Source organism: Sceloporus undulatus, chromosome 1 (assembly GCF_019175285.1).
Source record: "Sceloporus undulatus isolate JIND9_A2432 ecotype Alabama chromosome 1, SceUnd_v1.1, whole genome shotgun sequence".
NCBI classification, from domain to species: domain Eukaryota; kingdom Metazoa; phylum Chordata; class Lepidosauria; order Squamata; family Phrynosomatidae; genus Sceloporus; species Sceloporus undulatus.
In genome coordinates, this window is record NC_056522.1 from 256,542,848 (window position 1) to 256,563,621 (window position 20,774).

Genomic DNA, 20,774 nt, shown 5'->3' on the forward strand with positions numbered 1-20,774 from the left:
AACAGCAACAGTGACTCTGTCCTCTGACACTCAGATCTGCTATGGCTGTTGTACCTGTCGCAGGATGAAAGCAGCCACATCAGCACTCTCCCAGTAGCTGGCATGGAAAAGGTGAGGCAAGGTGATAGTGGGAAAAGCTGTTAGTGCTTCTGGGCAGTAGAGAGAGTAGTCGATGCGTTTAGTACCCCACCAGCGATCCAGAACTAGACATGGAGGGAAGAGAAACTGTATTAAGATGCCCCTCTGCATGCCCCTACCTTATTTCTTTTTCCTGTTTAGCCATGGATTACACTGAGGCATAAATGGCTGCTTTTATTATGCACACCCTTTCCCCACTCTCTTTATCCTTTGTTTTCATCAAATATACAGATCATGCTTACCTACATACTAGAGGTGTAAACATTTGGGAGGTACACACATTTGTTTTCTGCTCTTCCCCTTCCCCCTCCATTAAGCCTTCATCTCTCTAGTCTCAGGAAGGTCAATATAAAAGTATTACATGCATTAATAGGAATATGGCAACATCTGTCACAACAACCAATCCTTTACATATACAGACAAAGTATGCAACCACTTCATTAAGAGGCATCCAGCTTCATTAACCAAATGGCACCTGAATCATAAGCCTCCATGCTAGTTTCAAGATGTACAAAGAAACAAAGAAGCAAGCAAGTGATAGAATATGAAGGATCCACATTTTCTCTGTTCTCAGGCATGACACATTGACCAATAATAATAATAGTATAGCTTAGACTCTAAGCCTGAGAGCAAGAGTGGGAAAGCTGTGGCTTGTGTACCATATATGATTCCCCCCCCCCCCAAACTCCACTTTTACAACCCTCAGATTCCCCCTGCAAACCCCCAAAGTGTTGGAACAATGTTCCTTTAAACTGTGGTAAAATATTTTGAGTGGTGGGAATTGCTGAGGCAGAGCACTTGGCATGATGTAAAAACTTTCTACAGGGATTGCATCATGCTGAGTAGCACTAGGTGATAACTCTTAGGACTTTATCGCACTGGCCCTAAAATGGGCCCAGTGTGTTCTAAACGTGCACGTGTGTGGGCGCGCACGGAACGGGATGAGGTAACCCATGGAGTAAGTTGATGGGAGTCTTGAGGAGTGTTTGTACATATCTGCATATACTGCAACTACTGATAAAGAACCTCCAAGGACCTGGAAGATATCAACAAGTGCCTGTGAGTTTATTCAAGTGTGGTCAGTCCATTGCCAAACTGAACTGGTGCTTCTGTACTCTCCTACTGTTAGCTACTTCTGAGAGCGTTTACCTCAGACGGTGCTGTAAACTGGCATCTCTGGTGGGCCTAAAGGTTTTGCTTTTTGTTACTGCACACCAAGCAGGACACAGAAGAGAACCAACATAAAGCCCCGTGAATCCCTCAAAAATTCTGTTTTAATGGACTGTTTTCAAGTGATTTTTTTTGTCTGAGATTTGCCCAAAAGTGCATGAAGACAAAATCATTTTTTTCCTATTCCTTCAGAACTTGCTCCTATCTTTTTTCAGTTGAAAATCCAGCAAAATAGTGACTGGAGGTGATGTGATATAACTTCTGGTGTGAATGCCATCAATATACACAGTATGTTTCACAGCAAACCACTGTTGCCTTAGAGACTGTGGGTGGGAAGATACTAAGATGAACAGGGGAACCCCTAAAAATAGTGTGCTATATACCCGTGTGTTTCTTTGTCTAGAAATAACTGCTTCCAATATAAAACCAAAAACAGGGCTGGTAAACTGTGGCTCTCTGGTGTTGCTGAGCTAAAACTTCAATCCTACTTCCATCATACATTGCTGTCTAGGAATGATTGGGGGGGTGGAGGCGGCGGCATGAGAGCGTTGTTCTCCTTCCTGATGAAATTTTCCTTTAGTCCTCAAATTTATAGAATTCCAGCCAAGCATTAAGAAAATATAGTACTGGCATTTTAAAAAAAGGGATCTAGTAGAATCCTGCAAAATCCCAACATTTAAAAAATATAAATAGAATTGGGGGAGGGGGTTGTGTAGCATAGCATAGTGGAGCCAGTGTGGTGTAGTGGTTTGAGTGTTGGACTATGATTCTGGAAACCAGGGTGTGATTCCCATTTCAGCCATAAAACCTACTGGGTGACCTTAAGTGACTCTCAGCCTCAGGAGAAGGCAATGGCAAACCTCTGAACAAATCTTGCCAAGAAAACCCCTTGATGCGTTCATTTTAGGGTTTCCATAAGGCATACAACAACAACAACAAGTTGCTAATAATTATTGGGTTAGCAGTAGGTGTGGAGGAGGAATTTAACCTCACCTCCCAGCTGCAGTCCCTGCATAATTTAAAACATTAAATACAAATAAGTGTTTAACATCAAAGGTAATCAGGATTTGGTCCTAGCCATCCAATAATTGGCTACAGTCCCTCCAGTACTATTCATTTTAATGGCTTCCATAAATCTGACTTTAATTAAAATTAAGTGTCATGGTTGTGCACAGGATTGCATCCTTTTTAATATAACACTTGAATTTATTGGCATGAGAGACAGGAGCCCAATGACTTGGAAGAGCTGTGAAAGTACTCCAGTTTGGAACACAGAGTGCAAGTAGCACAATATGGCTAGGCTACGGTATTGCTGAGGAATTTTGTCAAAGAACAAGCCTTTTTCTTGGCAGCACAGCAAATATTCAGAGCCTGCAGAATGAACTCATTTGACTTGTGGACACAGGAATCATTGTTTAGGTTTCTGTCTGAATCAGCAGTTAATATATTCAGAAAGGAATGGCCAATACATCTTGAACAGCTGAGTGCAAAGGAAAAGTTTTCCACCTCACCATTTTAAGACACAAAGGATGTAGTAAAGACATTTCTTCAAACTCTCAGCAACCATATGGGCAACATGTCATGAGTACTTCAAGCACCATGAATGTATGGAATACTTTTGTATACACCAATGTTTACCATGGCTGGAACAGCAAGAACTGAAAACATGTTTTTGTGAACCACATTGAGCATTTACTTAAAAATGAAAAGAATGATTTTGAAATATGAAAGAGTAAAATCCTGACCTCCAAAAGACTTCATATTACCAAACCACTACTACCACACTGTTGGGCAAGGGTGGCAGAAGATGCAGCTCATGGGCTGAATATAGCCCTCTTGACTTTTCTGTAACTCCCACCAGGGGCTGCATTCAAAACTTGGGAGACTATCACATGGGGAAAAATTGGGGGATTAAAAATACATTTTCCCAGGAAAGTTGTGCAATGGTGGCAAAGATTTTCAGATGACGTCACGATCTAAGAGGACTTATTCAGGGAAGAACCAGGAATGCTCCAGCAACAAACCATTTACGGGATTTCCGAAACTGTGGCTATTGTACTTTGGGCATTATATGGGAAAACATGACTCAGTGAAAGTCAATTACGCTGGGAAAACCTGAAGGAAATAGGAAAAGAGGAAGATCACAATACAGGTGGAGTGACTGAATTATGGAATCCATAGCCCTGAATTTGCAAAGGGCTGTTAATAATAGGATCTCTTGAAGGTCTCTTATTCACAGGGTCACCATAAATTGAAGCTGATTTTATGGCAACATAACAACATGTCCCCCCTTCCCAATTTACTGTTAGAATATCAAAAAGAATGTTTTTTTTCCTCTTACATTTGCTGCTGTGCCTCCATGAAGCACAATTAGATTTTAAAAACAAGGTGTGTGTGGTGCCTCACCTCTCTGACCCATAGGTGTTGTCACCCCACCTATAGATGAACTTAGATGAGTAGCAGACATGGGCCCAAAACTGAACTTTACTTGTTGAAAATGAGGGGAGGGAGAGAAAAGGACACTCACTCTTGACCACTTCATTGGTGCTGGTTATAGTATTCTCGGCTGTCGTTCCTTCATTCCCTTTCCAGAAGCCCCCAAATGCACCTGTTGGAGTAGGTGGTGTCACAAGGTCTAACTCATCCATGAAGAGGGAAGAGTGACTCTGCAATGCCTCTGCTAGACCAAGGAGAAAGGAAAACATGGTTGAGTCCAAAGACTGCTCTGCATTCTAGACTGCTGGGAGATCCTAAAGCACCATTGCTTCAACACAGTTCTAAGGGAAGTGCCTTGCACATGAGTGTATGCGCACATAAGAGATGGAGAATATGACCTTATGAGCTAACTCCAATGGATTTACTCATAAAATCAGCACCACATCCCAGTCAGCTTTGCCCAAGTGGTTATGATATTCAGCTGAGTGTGGAATCAATCACACCACAGAAAAGGAGCTCCCATGGTGGGGATGTGTGCAAAGGCACTTTACAGTTCCCAGACATAAAGTGGAACACAGCTCAGTCAAAGTATGCACTGTAATAAGAAAACCTATTTTTATTAACATTTATTTTATATTCTGCATTCTCTCCCTTACACCCACATATCCTCTATACAATAGAAACACAGATGAATAAGAAAAACATTCCATGCACAAAAGTGAGGGAGGCAGTTAAACTAAACCTATGGTTTAAATATAATTTTCTTCTCCCCAGAAAAAAGAGCAGAAGTACCAAACTCAGGCTATGGACAGCCAAAGAAAGAACAAAGGAGGAAGTTCTCATGCCTGTCCTTATCAAAGAGGAAGTGAACACCGTAGGAAGAGTCCTCTCTTCTCAAGCCTAAAAGATACAGCCTTTGAGACACTAGTTGTTCCACTAAGAGATCACCCATATATACAGAACATGTAAAGGAATGCATAGAACATGTAGTATTCAACTCAAGATAAGGACTAGGGATGGATTGATGTATGGAAGAGATTGGGCTATACTCAGGGTGATCAGATATCATAACTGCAAAGGAGGATAAGGCAATGCAAAATGTAGGACATTACAAAATAAAAGCAAAAAACACTAATATAAATATAAATTCATGCTTCTTAGTCATGCTCAAAATGGAGGACATTTTGGAATTCCTCCTGGACAGAAGGCTGAAATGTAGGACATGTCAGGTCACCCTGGCTATATCACTTCAGATTTCAGGTGGGGGGGCCCCCACATTTTTGTTATGGTTCCCACACATAAAAGCTCGTTTGCAACTGGAATCTAGCATATAAAGGTTTTAGCCCACCTGTTCACCATTTATGTTGGTTTTCTATTTGTAGGCAGTATTTAATGTCACCTTTCCATCTGGGTGCAGTGAATATAGAGGTGGGAAGCCAAGATGATTCCATCTGCTCTACTGGGACCACTGTGCTCCTCTACTCAAACTCTTCCATTCAAGTTAGACATAAAAAATTTGCCACACTAAAAACCAGTGACTCTGTTTTCTCTTCCTTTTGTGTTGTGCCTTTCAGGCTTTAAAGACTGAGGGCAGCAAGGAACTGCTTTGACTGAAAGTGAGTTTATGCAAGCTACTCTGGGAGCCTTTTTCACCTGACAAGTGGGTAAAAAACTCCAAATGTTTCAATAAATATAGATGTGGCATGCACACACATACCTAGAACTTGAAGGAGCACAATCTGTTCCATCGCTCCATTTTGCTGCCTATGGAGACTAGCTAAAGGCTTCTGCTGGAGGTGCAGCTTTCTCCACCAGAGCAGCACAATGAGGACACAGCTGATTCTGCTGAATACATGACTATACTAATTACTTAATGGGCCACTAGAGCTCCAAAATTTATTCTCTTCTCCATATTGCCCATATCTTTTTTAAAAAAAATCACCACCACTGCTACCATCCACTTCACATGGACCCTGTCTTTGACAGAACATGGAAGACTTGCTTTTTGAAAATACATTTCACAGAATCCTACAGTCAGCATGGCCAGTAGCCAAGCAGGCTGGGAATTATGGTAGTTGCAGTCCAAAAAAGCATCTTTCCATAGCACTTGAAAACCCATTCTATTCTGTAACCCTGACAGAATGCAAAACTATCCAGTGCCACACCACACAGACTTCTGGGCACCCATGTCTCACTCCTTGTCCGTAGGTGACATATTCACCCCATCCATATTCCCTAGCAAGACCAAGGCTCTGGCTATGGTTCTTCTCACCCAATGAAGTAGAAGAGCCATCTCCCAGTGGGTATTTCTGATAGCGGGGAACACCAAAGGGAGGCATTGCATGGAACTGCTGGGCCAGTAGAGGCTCCAAGCGGGAGGCGCAGGGGTCCGCTGCATGGAACAAGTTGTAGATCTGCTCACAGGCTGGGCGCATCTGGGCCACTGAAGGGGCAAAAAAAAGGGGGGGGGCGAGTGTGAAATTCAGAGCATGGAAAAGTTCTTTTTTTCAGACTACAATTCTCAGAATCTCTTGGGGAATTTTATTTCCAAAAGAAGTCACTTTTTAAACTAGGGAAATACTGCACTAATAACAGAATAGGAACACAAAAGAATGTACGGTAAGTGGTAGGCAGTGAGAAAAACTTCTTACCATCCATGGCAGGCATCACTGTCTTCCGAAGTGCAAGTACCAGCCCAAGAGGTGAACCAAACAGGAAGAAGCCAGACACCTTGAACTCCAGCTTTCCAATCATACCTGGCCCCTCAAAAGTCTCCACCATTGAGGATGAAGAGTTACTACTACGTCGAGGGTCTCCTTCTGTATCTGAGGCTGGCACACTAGCCTGTAGGCTGAGAATAACATCAAAACACGTAGTCACTGCCAGCTGGCACTCAAACATCCTCCCCCCCCCCAGTACCATTGTACTAGAAAAAGGAAATTTAGGATGCTTCTAGGCTGACTTCCCCTCCCTTCAGTACCGTCTACAAAGAGGAAACACCACAGCTCATGATTCTCTTGGTTCTCTCTCCCTATGTATGAAATGTATGTAGGAGAAACTTTCTGACAGTAAGGGCTGTTCGACAGTGGAACACACTCCCTCAGAGTGTAGTGGAGTCTCCTTCTTTGGAGGTCTTTAAACAGAGGCTGGATGGCCATCTGTCCAGGATGCTTTGATTGAGAGATACTGCATGGCAGGGGGTTGGACTGGATGGCCCTTGTGGTCCCTTCTAATTCTACGATTCTATGAAATAGGGAGTTCACTGAAGAAGGACAAAATGGACAAAAATCCTGCAATGTCTTCTCTCACACACAACGGTGCACATACTTTCTCTCTCTCTCTCTCTCTCCAAATATCAGAGTCACATCCTCAAAAAATAGTACAGAATTTGCAGCACTGCATCTCTGGAACACACACTGTAGATAGGTACCTTGCTCATTTATTTTAGTAAACACTAAGCCACAGCTGCTTCAGTATCTTAGACCTCAGCTATGTTATTAGTTTTTAACCACAATTTCCCCTTTCCCCTTTCTCTGTGTATGAGAGGACATGGCATTTCATTTATTGAGGCCTTCAGCATTATTTTACAGAGGTTGGAAATAGAAGACTTCCATCTTCTATTACAAGTCTGCGAAAATGAGAGGAATACTCCTGAATATTGACACCAAAGTTGTTGGTTCCAGAGGAAGGGCTCCTAATGCCATCAGTTCTTTTTCTTAAAAAATGTATTGCAAATCCTCATTTCCCTCTTTCATGGGTTTGTTATGGTAAGAGGGGGTGGAAAGTAGTGGAGGAAGACATGAGAGAGCTACCAGGAGAAGACTATACCATCTGAAACTCCACCCTGCCTTGGACAAAATTTAGAAAAGAAGTGGTGGTGGGGGAGGCATTGTTTCATTCTAAAAGTCTCTTATGGAAGCATGCTAAGCTAGCAAACTACAAATATTTCTGGATAGCAATACAAACAGCTAGAGCTGTGCACATTGTAATATTATATGATGTGATGCTAAAGTAGCCTCTTTTTTGTTCTGTCTGTGGCACTTTATTCCATTTTTATATTAATGTTTTGTAACTGTTCATAATCATTTAATAATTTGCTCTAACTGTTGTTTTGTCTTAAGCAATGATGGGGATTACACCTGATTGCAGTGTAAGTCTGCCTCATGGATGAAGCATTTCATACTCCCTGGGGCTGAAGCAGCTTTCTTTGTGTTGACTCTTTAGCATTTGAAGTAACTGACAAGCTCATGTAAATATATTTTTCTTTCAGTTGGTCTCAAAGGTCCTACAAGATCCCCTTTCCTGCTGACTAATAAGAGCACTTCCAGATGAGGTGTGGGGAGTCTCTGGATGTCCCAGCGTTTATTCCTGTGCAAACTGATTTTATTTTGGAGATCCACAGAACATTTTTTTTCATCCCAGAGTATTTCCTGGGAACTCCTAGCATTACCAAGGCTTTCCCCCACTCCCCAGGTCAGCTTAAAGTAAGCCAGTTCCTAAATGAAATGTATCTATATTTGACTGTGTGTTTGTACTATTTTAGAAGCGCTAATGATGGCCATCTCTAGTAAATATAGCATTTTTTCCAGGATACAGATGCAACAGAAATCAAGCAAAAGAAAAAAGAATAGCATTAAAACAAAATGATCCTAATGCTTAACTGGTGTAATATTGCTAAAACAGTTTAATACTTTGACTATTTCTCCTAAAGGCAAAGGCAAACCCTCTCTAAACAAATCTTGCCAAGAAAATTCCATGATAGGTTAACTTTAGAGTCACTGTAAGTCAGAAATGGCTTGAAGGCACACAACAACAACAATAATAAAAGGCTAAGTGGAAATTGGTGAAAATTGATTTCTGAAATATCACATGAGACTGGATGTAGCACATTGGCAGTGGGAGGGGAAAAGAGAAGGGAAGGAGGGAGAGATGGAAAGCTGGCATATTTCTAGAAAGAGACTGGACACAAACTCATAAATATGTAATACAATCAAAACAAAAAGAACTGGAAACTCTCAAGATTTCCAGAGACCTTCTTCCCAACTGAAGGAGCCTAAGTTAGGGCTCCAACCTGTGTGTTAGACAGCTCTGCTTCCCTGGAATGCACACCATGACTAAAAATTCAATTCCTGAGAGAATCCAATCCAATTGTAGTAGCAATTCTTTCACCTAGTAAGTTGTTCCACTCCACAGCCAAGACCCTCTCCCACATTGGCTCACCTGGACAAGAAATGATGCTGCTGTGGTAAAGAATCACCCTCCTGTGCCATGTTGTCATTGCGTTTCAAGGTGGGTGGGAGTGCCGCTGGCTCAGGACTGGCACGTCCCATCCCACCCAAACCTTCTGCCTTCTCAAGCAGTGGGTCTCGCACCACAGAAATCTCTGGAGAAAGCAGCTCAGTGTTCTGAAAAAGGAGAATGGAACATAGCAAGTGTATATCTCTGTTATAAATTTGAAAACTCATACTTCTGCTATTACTACAGAATCTTCTAGGCCTCAAAAAGGACAGACGCATGGCAGGTGACTGCTCCATTAGAGTAGACTACATATCCAAGTACCACTGTCCACTGTCAGAACCAAATCAGAAGAGAATCCTGTTCCTCCCATGTCCATTCAGTGTTCTCTTTCATTTACTCTGCCAGCCATTCTGATTTCTCTGCTTAGAACTGAAGAGAGGAAAGAGACTAACCCTGGGTACAAGAAGGTTTGTCTCATGGCTCAGTCACTCACCATGCTGCCACGGCGGCTACTCCCATGACTGCCAGACCCACCAGCGCGACTGTGGCACAGGGCATCAAAGGCCAGAATACCTCCGACGCAGTCCCCAATCAGCAGTACCTACAAAGGAAAATGTGAACACCTAGGTGACTAGTGGCTTTGTGGTTATGTCAAAAACTGTAATCAAAGACATAGCAGTGTTATTCTGGAAAATCAATATGCAAAGAGATCTTGCAGAACCTTTGAGACTAACAGAAAGATAAAAGTTGGTCACATGAGATTTTGTAAGCTTCAGCCTATTTCCAAATGCATCTGAGGAAACAGGCTCAAGTCTACAAAAGCTCATGGTACCAACATCTATCTTTCAGTTAGTCTCAAAGGTGCTGCATGATCTCTTTGCATACTATTTGTAATCAATTGAGATCTTGCCAGAGAAAACCCAAGCTCTGCCAACTTCTCAAGCAAGGGCAAAGAAGTAGGATCCACAAACTCTATTCCCACCCCTTCCCTACAGCTGAGAAGGGTTGGGACTGAAGCAGCAAACAGCATTTGTGGCCCAGACCTACTCACTCTATACTTTGTTGACAAAAGGTACATAAAACATAGTTAACTTTATATTACAGAGGCTTCTGCTTGGAAGAGACTAATACTAGTTTCAAATGCTACAATTGCCCAGCAGAACATAGTTCATAACCTCCTACGCACTCTGATGTGGAATCCTGAGCATCTGAAATTTCACTGACAGAACAAGGCAAGTTTATAGTCCTTAACATTATAGGGAAACATACAATCCTGAAATTACATGGACACTGTTCTGTGACAACCCCAAACCATGATGTCTTAGGGGATTTAGTCTTATAAAAAGGAAGGGGATATAAAATGCAAATACTTCAGCAACCAACCATTCTTTGGAGAAAGCTGTGAGGATCAAATTGGTTTAAGCATGCACTGGAGACAAGACCTCATTAAGCAGGAAGTGGCCTACATGGATTGATGGGAAGCTTATGACATTCTATCCATAAATGGTCCCCTTCCAACCCCTTTCTGACCCAGTATCTTGTGAATTTTACTCTTCCTTTCCTCAAACAAGACAAACATACTCCTATTTTGAAAGAAGAAAAAACAAATCAAGACCACAGCATGCAAGTTAAAATGCCTGAAACATTTGGGCCTCAGAAATTTATGGACTCTCTTTAAAGAAAGGCTAGGGAATATGGGGCCCTCTGGATAATGGACCACAACTCCCATCAGCTGTAGCCAGGAAAGCCAATGCTGTGCATGTGGGAGTGGTATTTCATCTCAGGATCATACACTACCCGACCTAGTAGGCAGTATTCCAGAATCCTCCCTTCCATATTATCCTTCTTGTTTCCCTGTCCTCTGACCTGACCACAGAAGCCGGTGCCATCAGGGGAATGGATGAAATTGCTGTAGGCTTGGTTGGTCCGGGAAATGACAGTCGCAACAGCATTCTGGTAACTGCCTGAGGAGGTGGCCAGCAGAGGCAAAGCAGCAAGTGGGATGTGATCTTGGCTACTGGACAGACTGTCACCATCATGACTGTAAGGGCTGAGCCTGGGAAAGGAGAAGGGAGAAACTGTCAGGACTCACGTTCAGATTGAAATGACCTGCAAACTCCTGGACAGCCCAAATGTTTGCCCAGAGCTCAGAAAGTGCCTCTTTATTGTGATCATTTGATCATTTTTCAAACAAAGTCTGGAACCTAAGCCAGGGCACTGACAGACACAAATCACGTAGAAAGCTAGGTACTCTCTGAGTCCGGTCTCAGAATTGGCTTTGGATTAACAGCCATTCCAAGATGAAAACAGCAGCATGAGGTAGAGGTTCCACCCCAACCGATGAAGCATCTGAGCATATGGAGGAAGAAGAGAGCCAGAGAGCTGAAAAAAGAGGGAAGAGAATTTATGCCTGGAAGCTTCTGTCTCAAGACCTTCAACTAAAAAACAGCTTCCCCTTTCCAGATACCCAGAGCAATACATCATCTACATCAAGCGCCTATTTCCATGCATAACAACAGCAAAAAAAGGACAGACCTCCTGCTTTTCTCTATAGCACAGCACCCAACAAATTAAAAGGGTCAGCTCTTCTGCAGCCTTAAGGGGTGAAAGCACTGCCATTTCTATGGTGCCCCTTCACCCTTGGCTGACTGAAGCTTTGCATTGTCAGACAGATGGACAGACAGACAGAGAGATGGACAAGCCCAGCCCCTGCCAAGTGTTCACAGGAGCCTGAGAGAACATGCTTCCTACTTGGAGACAAGGGCGTAGGCAGCAGCACAGATCGGAGGGCAAGGCACCAGGCGTAGTGCAATGTGCCCCAATGCCTCTGGGAAGTGCAGACGGGTGACTGAGTCCAAGGTGGCAGTGAGGGTGTGCACATCAGCCTGTTTGGAGCCTGGCTCTCCCACACCTTGGTCTAGGATGTTGCCACTGTGGAGGATCAGGAAAAGCGCATGGATGCGGCAAGTCCCCGAGAGGCCTTCTGGGCCACCCTATGGAAAACAGACATGGGGAAAAGTGAAAATTGTAACTGCAGTTGACTGAAGGTGTTGAAATTATCCAAGTTGGATGAGGAGATGGTAACCTCAGACCCTGAGGCCAAATTTGGCCTTCTGGAATCGCCCAGATGGCGATACCTCCTTCTCCATGATACCATCATTTGGTGGTTTCCCAGCTTTTGTACAGTCCTCCCAACCCTCCATTCTAAAGGTTTGCAATGCCTCTCTTAAGGTGAAGTTGAAGGCTTTCATGGCCAACATCCATAGTTTTTTGTGGGTTTTCAGGGCTTTGTGGCCATGTTCTAGAAGAGTTTCTTCCTGACGTTTTGCCAGCATCTTCTCTGAAGATAGCAGCCACAGATGCTGGCGAGACATCAGGAATAAACTTTTCTAGAACATGGCCACATAGCCTGAAAAACCTCTCTTAAGGATTTTGTACTAGCTTTCTGTTAAAATATGTTGGTATTTTTGATCCCACCTGTTTGGCTTTGGTCTGGCCCACCACTGAAAAGCATCCCCTGAATACTCCTGTGAAACTGAATTTGGCTCTTAGTTTTAAAGAGGTTCCCCATCTTTGACCTAAGCCATGATGGAGGATTGAACCTGGTATTATGTGATGCAGACAGGTTCCTGGGGCTCATTCACGTGGCAGAATTATGGCACCATGATTCTACTTTAACTGCCATGGTTCTATCCTATGGAATCCTGGGATTTAGAAAGGGGCACTTAGGATCCTCTACCAAGGAGATCCTTACTGCTCCCAACCAAACTATCAACAGGATGTCACAGGAAAGAACCATGGTGGTTAAAGTGGAATAAAAGAACTCTAAGTGTGAATGAGCCTCTGGACACATACCTGTTAACAACAGTTAAGGAACAGCAAGTCCACAGCTGTGGCTTGGTTTGAAAGGTCCTAAAGTGGGATGGCAACATGGTTTGCTCACCTCTGATGGGCCAGGTGCAGTGACCTCATCACCATCTGGCTTGACTACCTCAGCAGCATCAACTGGAAAGACAAGAATGTTTAAATGGGTGGCACATTGTAGAAGGGAAAGCAATAGCAGGATCTAAGGATACCAATCATAGATAGGGATGCAAAGATTAAAAAAATGCCCATTGTACTTCAAAGGCAAAGACAAACTGAGATCTTTCACCAGAACTCCAGCAAAGAAACTCTCAACGTTGCACCCTCAGATGTTGGTGAATTTCAAATCCTAGAAACTAACATCACCAATGGTGAGGGATTCTGGGAGTTGTAGTCCAGCAACCTTTGATGACTCAAGGTTGGGAACCAGTAGTATAGGCAGCTGTGTGGCTATGTTTATGCTGTAAAAATGATATATAACAGGGGTAGGCAACCTGCGGCCCGCGGGCCGGATGCGGCCCGGCAAGGCCTTGGGACCAGCCCCCGGCCTGGTCCTGCCACAGATTGCCACCGGGGCCTTTGGGGGCAATTGTCTATAGAAGCCTCAGAAACATGAATTTATATTAACATTTTTTAAAAAAATCAGCAATTTTTTTCACGTGTCTTCCATTTGAAAAAGTGTCTTCCATTTGAAAATTTTGTCCTACATTTGTCCTGGTTTATTTATATATTTAATTTTTTAAAAAATTATTTAATTATTTATTTTTTGGCTTCGGCCCCCCAGTTGTCTGAGGGACAGCAACCCGGCCCCCGGCTCAAAAAGGTTGCCTACCCCTGATATATAACATCTAATATATTGCCCAGAATCATGTGTTTTTAGTTTTTATTTTAAAAGAAAGTTTCTGAGCCACATAGCAGGAGATAAAAACCTAAAAAAATAAGCTGTTTTTGAAAAAAAAACTTTTAAGGAAGAAAACAAACAAGATCTTAATATGGGTGCCAGTGGTTAGTAGAAAGGAAGAAGGTGGTGAGAGACTTTAGGCACACTCAGTTCACATCTTCCTATCCTTTAATATTAGAGTGTCTTCCAGATGTTGCTAGAATCCAGCTCCCAGCTGGCTCCCAACCAGCTCCAACACATTCTTCACCATTGGCTATGCTGGCTGGGACTTTGAATCTAACCACATCTTCCAACAATTTATGCCCTTGGGAAAAAAGAAATATTTTCAGTTTCTAAAAAAATGACTGCATCCCCTTTTAAAAATCTACCATGACCCCCAAATATTTCAAATATACTGTATAAATAAGCAGTGTGAAGTGAGCACACACATATAAACTAAACATAATCATAACTATCCACACAAAGTGTCTACATAAAATTTAGCCCATTTTACAACATATCCCATTTATAGTATTAGCAGACATGTGGCAACTGAATTTGGTATCTCTCATGGCTTATTTTCAGAAGCACTAGCCAACACAATGGGGTGTAGCTATAGCAATAGCATTTACATTTCTATACCACTTATCAGTGGACTCAGCACTCTCTAGACGGTACAATCTGTAAGCCAATTGCCCCCAACAAGCTGGCTACTCATTTTATGGACCTATGAAAGGATGGAAGGTTGATTCAACCTTGGAGCCCTGGGATTGAACCTTGTGGCTGAAGTACCAGCATTTAATCACTGCACCACCAGGAATGGAGCATGGATGTATACACAGCCATTTTCATTCTATTCTGCATTAAAGATGTGAACTGCTTGCTCTCTTACCAAGAACATCATCTGGCTCACTCGGTCTCTCTAGAGTGTCAAGAAAATCATTGGAGTTCCACTTAGTGATTTCCTTGGCAAAAACGTCATCACTGTCAGAGAAATCCTCTAGGGAAGAAAAAGTCATTGAAAAGCTCACACAAGTGTATAAGAACTATGAGGATACTGCCACATTATACCCACTGCAATTTCAACCATAATAATAAATAAACAGGAGACGAACGTAGGCTGCATCAGCATTGAAGAAATAATGCAGGTTAATATCATTTTAACTGTCATGGCTCAATGCTATGGAATTCTGGAATTTGTAGTTTTGTGAGAGATTTTAACTTCTCTGTTAGAGAGCATTGATCCCACAACAAGCTACAAATCCCATGTTTCTACAGGACTGCACCATAACAGTTAAAGCAGTGTCAAACTGCATTATTTCTGCAGTGCAGATTCAAAGGATATGAAAGAGAAGTTTTACAAGTCAGGTCAATTATTTATTGTATCTAGCCCAGTACAATCTTCCCTTAAAATAGTTCTTTAGAATAATTCCCTAGTCTTGCTATGCGTGATCTAAGCAAAAAAGGAAAGGGCTCTAAGGTCTTTTGCACCTGTAGATAAGGCTAAAAACTGTCTGGAATTGTGAGCAGGCTCCATCCTAAAGTGCAGATCACAAATGTCCATGCTGGCTGGGTATGATGGGAGAAGTAGTCCCAACACTTCTGAAGAATGTCAGGGTGGGGATGGTTGGAATACAAAATGCTGAGCTAGATGGACTAATGGTCTGATTTACTATAAGGCAGCTTACTGTATTTCCCATGATCCTGGGGCATTAGGCTCACAAAGCCATGTGCTTTACCACTAAGATCTATTTTTGCCACTAAGATCTACTGCTGTACAAAGATTTAAGACCAGATCCTTATCCACACAAATACATCTCATGAGTCTGGAGAGCTTTTATCTCCAAATAGATACATCTTCCAAACCAACACATATAATGATGTTTTTTTAATCGTTGTAAGTCAGTTCAAGTCCCAATCAGGGAAAAAAGTGGGATAGAAATAACAACAATATACTGAGAGCTGGTTCATACAGACTCCTGCAGACTCACTACTGCATGGCTAAAGTTGAAGAATCAGAGCTATGAAAAGTTTATTTTTAGACCATAACTCTCACAGCCCTCTGTCAACCTAGCTAGGGATTCTGTGGTTTGTGGTCCAAAAAGTAACTTTTCCAAGCTCGGATCACATCCAACAGCTACAAGCCCCTCTTTCAGCTTTGCACCATCTTTAGAAACAGATTAACACACAACATGCTCCTTGCTACATACCATGAGCATCAAAGAATTCCTCCTCAGAGCTGTTCTCTGAATCCCGTGCAATATTTTGCATTCGCCACTCTGATAAACTGTGGGGAGACACTGCAACTGCAGAGACACATCAAGCGCAGAAACAGGATGATGAAAAGTTGATGGTAGGTCAACAAAAAGCAAAAATTATCCCCATATCTAAAAGTAGCCTATCTCACCTCCAGTATCCTCAGTTTGGGAAACAACAACGACAACAACAACAACAATACAGTTAATAGTAGTACATCCTTATTTACAGAGAATGATCTCAGGGTGACACACATACAATCCATTTAAGCAATTTAAAATTATTTTAAATAGTAGGAATAATTTAAACAGGCTGAAAGCAAACCATTGGCCAGCATTTTAAAATGGTTGAAGACAATTTCAAAACCATGCATATGTACAGAATTTTTTAGATGAAAACCCATGTTTTTATTTGGCAGCCTGGTCTCTAAAGCGAAGATATTCCTTAATAAGGGTGCCACAGCAGACAAAGCCCTCCACAGTGTATTGTCCCAGTGGTGGAACACAAAGTAGGACCCCTCCAACTAACCTCAATTTTCAGGCAGATGTATACAAGAGGAGACGTGCCTTTAAATACTGAGGTCCTAAGCTATATAGGCCTTTAAATGTCATCACCAGCACCTTGAATTTGGACTGGAAGTGTACTGACACCCAATGTAATTCCTTTAAAACTAGTATTGCGTGGTTCCTATATGGTGCTTTGGTCAGTAGTCTGGCTGCTGCATGGTGCACTAGCTGCAGCTTCTGTGTTGTCTTCAAAGGCAGCCCCATGTAAAGTGTATTGTAGCAGTCAAATCAGGAGATTACCTGTACATAGACTACTGCAGCTAGGTTATTTGGTGGGGACAATCCAAAATGGCTCCTAGTGCTACTGAACAAAAGGAAATGTGCTGATACTCCATTTATCCCAATTTAAATGGATGTTTATAGAAAAAAAAGACAGAAGAAAGGATGGGAGAATATTGGGAGATTACAAATAGACATTGTTGTCTCGACTGCCTATAAAATGGTGTGTTTGAGGTTGGTCGACTGAATAATGAAAGCATTGTCTGGAAGCCCCCACATAAGCTCCCTCTGTAGAATTAACAGACAATTTCTTCTCATAGGCTGCACAAAGATAATTATTTTCCATGAAGTGAGAGGAACAACTTCACCATTACTGCAGCTGCAACCTCTGATGTCAGTAGTTTATTGTATGAATATGAAAGGATGCGTCTTGCTGTGAGGAACCTGCTTCGTCTATTTTCCTAATTTCTAATTGCAACCACTTCCTCTTATGTCTGTCATACAAGAAAAGTTAGTGGTGAAACTGACCAAGACAGATCACAGACAACTGTTACAGCAGTCAGTTTCACAACAGCGTTTCCATGCAGTTTCTTTCTCCTTTTAAAACTCTACATGAATTCAGATGTAGACATGAATCCCTATTGTTTCGTGTGGTAATTAAAAGCACAGAAACCTAATTCCTTAATGGTTTCAGGAATTGGGGTGGGAAAGAGGAAACAGAAAAAGTATGCTGGACATTTCTTTCAACCATGGACATTTCTCTCAACCATGTCTCTCTAAAATGTAAATGTGTGTACACCTCAACATATATGCCCGAGTGATTCACATATTTTAGCAAAGCATTCCAAATTGAGAAGTGGCTGGTTTAGAGGTCACTTTTATCCCCTGGCCCCTCTGGGAGCTGCATAGACTTTAAAAAAATAAATAAATAAACTCCCCAAGTTCCAGTTAATCCATTTCTGGTTCTAAGAGATGGGTATTTTTTTAATGTTAAACAGTGCAGGGAGGCCTTCCATCCTATTTAAAAGATAAGTTGTTGCAGATGGATACTTTTAGAGGCAGCAGTTAACCCTCTTGTTTTGGCTAGAAAAAGGTTGGTCTGGGGATTCTGGAGGAGTCAGGAGCCATAAAAACATCCATGTTGGGGAGGGGGTTATACATAGCCCCAATGCTACACTTTGTGCATACCTGGTCAAAGCCAAGTGAGACCAGTCAAATACTTACAAAGGAAGGCAAACTTAATCCACTCGTCCTACTTAATCCAGTTTGAGAAAGGGGACAATCTATCTTGATCTCAACTACAGGTGTCAGTTAGCCCACCTGAGCTCAGAGAAGTTACTTTTTGGATTTCTAATCTCAGAATCCCTCAACCAATACAGTCAGTAATTTTTCTGAGCTTTGAAAACCAATTGTTGTCACTATGACAATTCTGGTGACATATAATAACCCACTGCCCCAGAAGCCTACCTCAAACAGCAACCTTCAGTTGCTCTCTTTTTTTATGATGATGTTCTACTCTCCCCAACACCACAACCAGTGCTGCTTCCCTGTTTCCACTGAGTACAATGATTACCTACCACCATGTTGAGAAGAGTAGGATGAGCGAGAGGACGTGGACCACTGCTTGGCAAATGGATCATCTGGAGAAGAATCGGGAGCCTTCAGGCTATCGACTCTATCCTGTTTATCATGGATGCCTAGTTCATCTGGGCGCTCGGGGCTGGGATCAGCAGGGCCTGTATCAGGCTCTATACAGGTAGCCATCTTCTGAGCTAGCATACGGGCTGTCTCTTCTTCCAGCCTCCGGATGTCATCCATGGTGAGATCTATCCACTCGTCCTGCCAACACCAGGCCTGGCGGTGTGCTCGCAGCATCACTTTGCGTAGACCTGCAGGAGGCATTGGGAATCATCATGGCACAGTTATCCCCAGGAACGCCCTACAAGACCTCAGGTCATCCCTCTCATGAAGAGGTATAGCTTCAGGTCTCAATGCATAAAGGAAGACAACGTTAGCTCCAATTCCCTCAAAATGTTTCCTCCAGGGGCTTTCCTACAACTAAGGGAAGCATTAAGGTCCAGTTCAGATTTATAAAGAGAAAACATGGAACCGGCCATGCCCCCCTCCACCCTTTTTGTTTGAATTTCCCCATGCCTTCTTCTACCTGACTTAAGAGCTTCGAAAAACTACTTTTTGGATCATAACTTTCCATACTGGTCAGATTCCAAGCTGGCCATACTGGCTGGAGGATTCTGGGAGCTAGTCCAAAAATACAATTTTTCAAAGTCCAACATTTTTGTTAAACCATCTTCATCCAAGGTTAAGGCATAATTTGGACATACTCCTAAAATCACCCTGAAAGATTAATGCCTTTGTCATCATCAGGCAGATGGGTTTTTGGAATTCTTCTTAGTATCATGGTCCAGTGAAATGCCCAGTAGACTGAAAGGGCCAATTTATATCTGTGACCTGGTGTGATTCTTTTTGCTTTCACTTTGCATTTTGAGGCTGGGGAAAAATATGAAGACTGGGAACAGATGAGTATCTTTCTCTGTTGCTAAACTGCTCATATACTTCTTACAGCTATTGGAGAGGGTGATGGATCACGCTTGCACACTTTGATTTTCTTTGTTTACTTCTACACTATTTAACCCCTTGGGAATCCAATTTCCACTACCTTTGCCTTGGGGAGTGCCCCCCATCCCAAGGGCTCCCTATGTGTCCAGCAGTGAGGATTTGATTGTCAGATAAGTCTCAGCAAAATTTATCTGGGGGCCCATTTCTACCACTGACTGTGAGAGGATGCTGGGCCCTAACAGTGAAAGGGGTGGCATGCTTCTCTGCTGTGTACTAGCTGCTGCATTTACCATCAATAAAGTTTAAGTTATAGCAATAACATGTGTCAGTGTCCAGTACCGAGAGAACCCTTGGAGAGGCCTGGAATTACACCCAGTTCTGCTGCAAGAGAATACCAAACCCAAGCAACACAAAAATAAGGTAGAAGGAAGCAAAAGAATCTATGCGTGAGAGGGAAGGCTGAGCAGACACAGCAGTTTAGTTCAGATGTAAGTCTGAACTAAGCCTAATACAAAACACAGTGATATTTTAAGATATGTCTAGGACTAGAAAGGAGGAAGGAATCTAATCTTCTACTGACATACTGAAATTGATTCTTATATGAAGATGGCAAGTCATCCTTTCCACCACTATATCATGCCATCTAATTTCACTGGGAGCAATTGATGCATAGTACAACAGCAAACAAATTAAGCTCCAGATGCTGGTAAACTGATTTCTAGCCTACTAAATACTATTTACTGTCATGAAATGTCAGCCCCACACTAGAAAGTTTCTAGCATGACAGTCTCATATTTAACAAAATATATCAGTTATGATTTCATTCTGAAATTTCTTTTAGATACCAAGGACTTTGTACTCAAATCCAAAAAGCAAAAACAAGAATTAAAAAAAAATCTAGACACAGTTTACCAAAGGATCTTGCCTCCCTCATCATCCTTAAAGTGAGTAGAACAAGCTTGTGCACACAAATAAACAGATTAAGTCAATAAGCTGTGAGAACTTGGCCCAGTTTTGGGGATGGGAACTGATGTGCAAGTTTAGATACCAACTTGGGAGATGACAGCAACAAATTTGCAGAGACTGTGTTTATCCACACTTTTTTAATGGATAGATTCTTCTATTACTGTACTATTTAAATTTGTTACCAATGACTTTCTTTGATAACCTTCAGATGTTGTATAATTTCAATCAGTCCCTGCCACCAGCTATGCTGACCGAGGCTCATGAGAGATGGACCACACATTCCACACTCTAGCCCTATAGAATCCACTCACAGAGTTCTGATAAGATTTCAACATTTCTCCTATTTCCACTACTATCCCCTAATGCACAAAACCATGGCTGGGTTTAAGAGGCAAAATGTTCTGCTGCTTGTCCTGCCACTTCTCTGGAGAATGTTTGCCATGCAATTTTAAATGATGAATTTT

At 42.2% G+C, this 20,774-nt stretch overlaps 1 protein-coding gene across 3 annotated transcripts in view; it reads right to left on the reverse strand.

Moving 5' to 3' along the window:
- Positions 1 to 20,774, reverse strand: part of PITPNM1 (phosphatidylinositol transfer protein membrane associated 1) — a 41,115-nt gene that overhangs the window by 10,854 nt on the left and 9,487 nt on the right. For 2 of the 3 annotated variants that reach the window (XM_042437964.1, XM_042437971.1), the window contains 12 exons: positions 18,345 to 18,656; positions 15,937 to 16,032; positions 14,619 to 14,726; positions 12,926 to 12,987; positions 11,734 to 11,975; positions 10,849 to 11,038; positions 9,476 to 9,583; positions 8,965 to 9,149; positions 6,396 to 6,595; positions 6,017 to 6,187; positions 3,836 to 3,988; positions 55 to 203 (listed from right to left, as the gene is read on the reverse strand). In XM_042437964.1, the coding sequence (XP_042293898.1) occupies positions 55 to 203; positions 3,836 to 3,988; positions 6,017 to 6,187; positions 6,396 to 6,595; positions 8,965 to 9,149; positions 9,476 to 9,583; positions 10,849 to 11,038; positions 11,734 to 11,975; positions 12,926 to 12,987; positions 14,619 to 14,726; positions 15,937 to 16,032; positions 18,345 to 18,656 (1,976 nt within the window). The remainder of the gene's footprint in view (positions 1 to 54; positions 204 to 3,835; positions 3,989 to 6,016; positions 6,188 to 6,395; positions 6,596 to 8,964; positions 9,150 to 9,475; positions 9,584 to 10,848; positions 11,039 to 11,733; positions 11,976 to 12,925; positions 12,988 to 14,618; positions 14,727 to 15,936; positions 16,033 to 18,344; positions 18,657 to 20,774) is intronic. The other variant, XM_042437954.1, reaches the window with a different exon arrangement.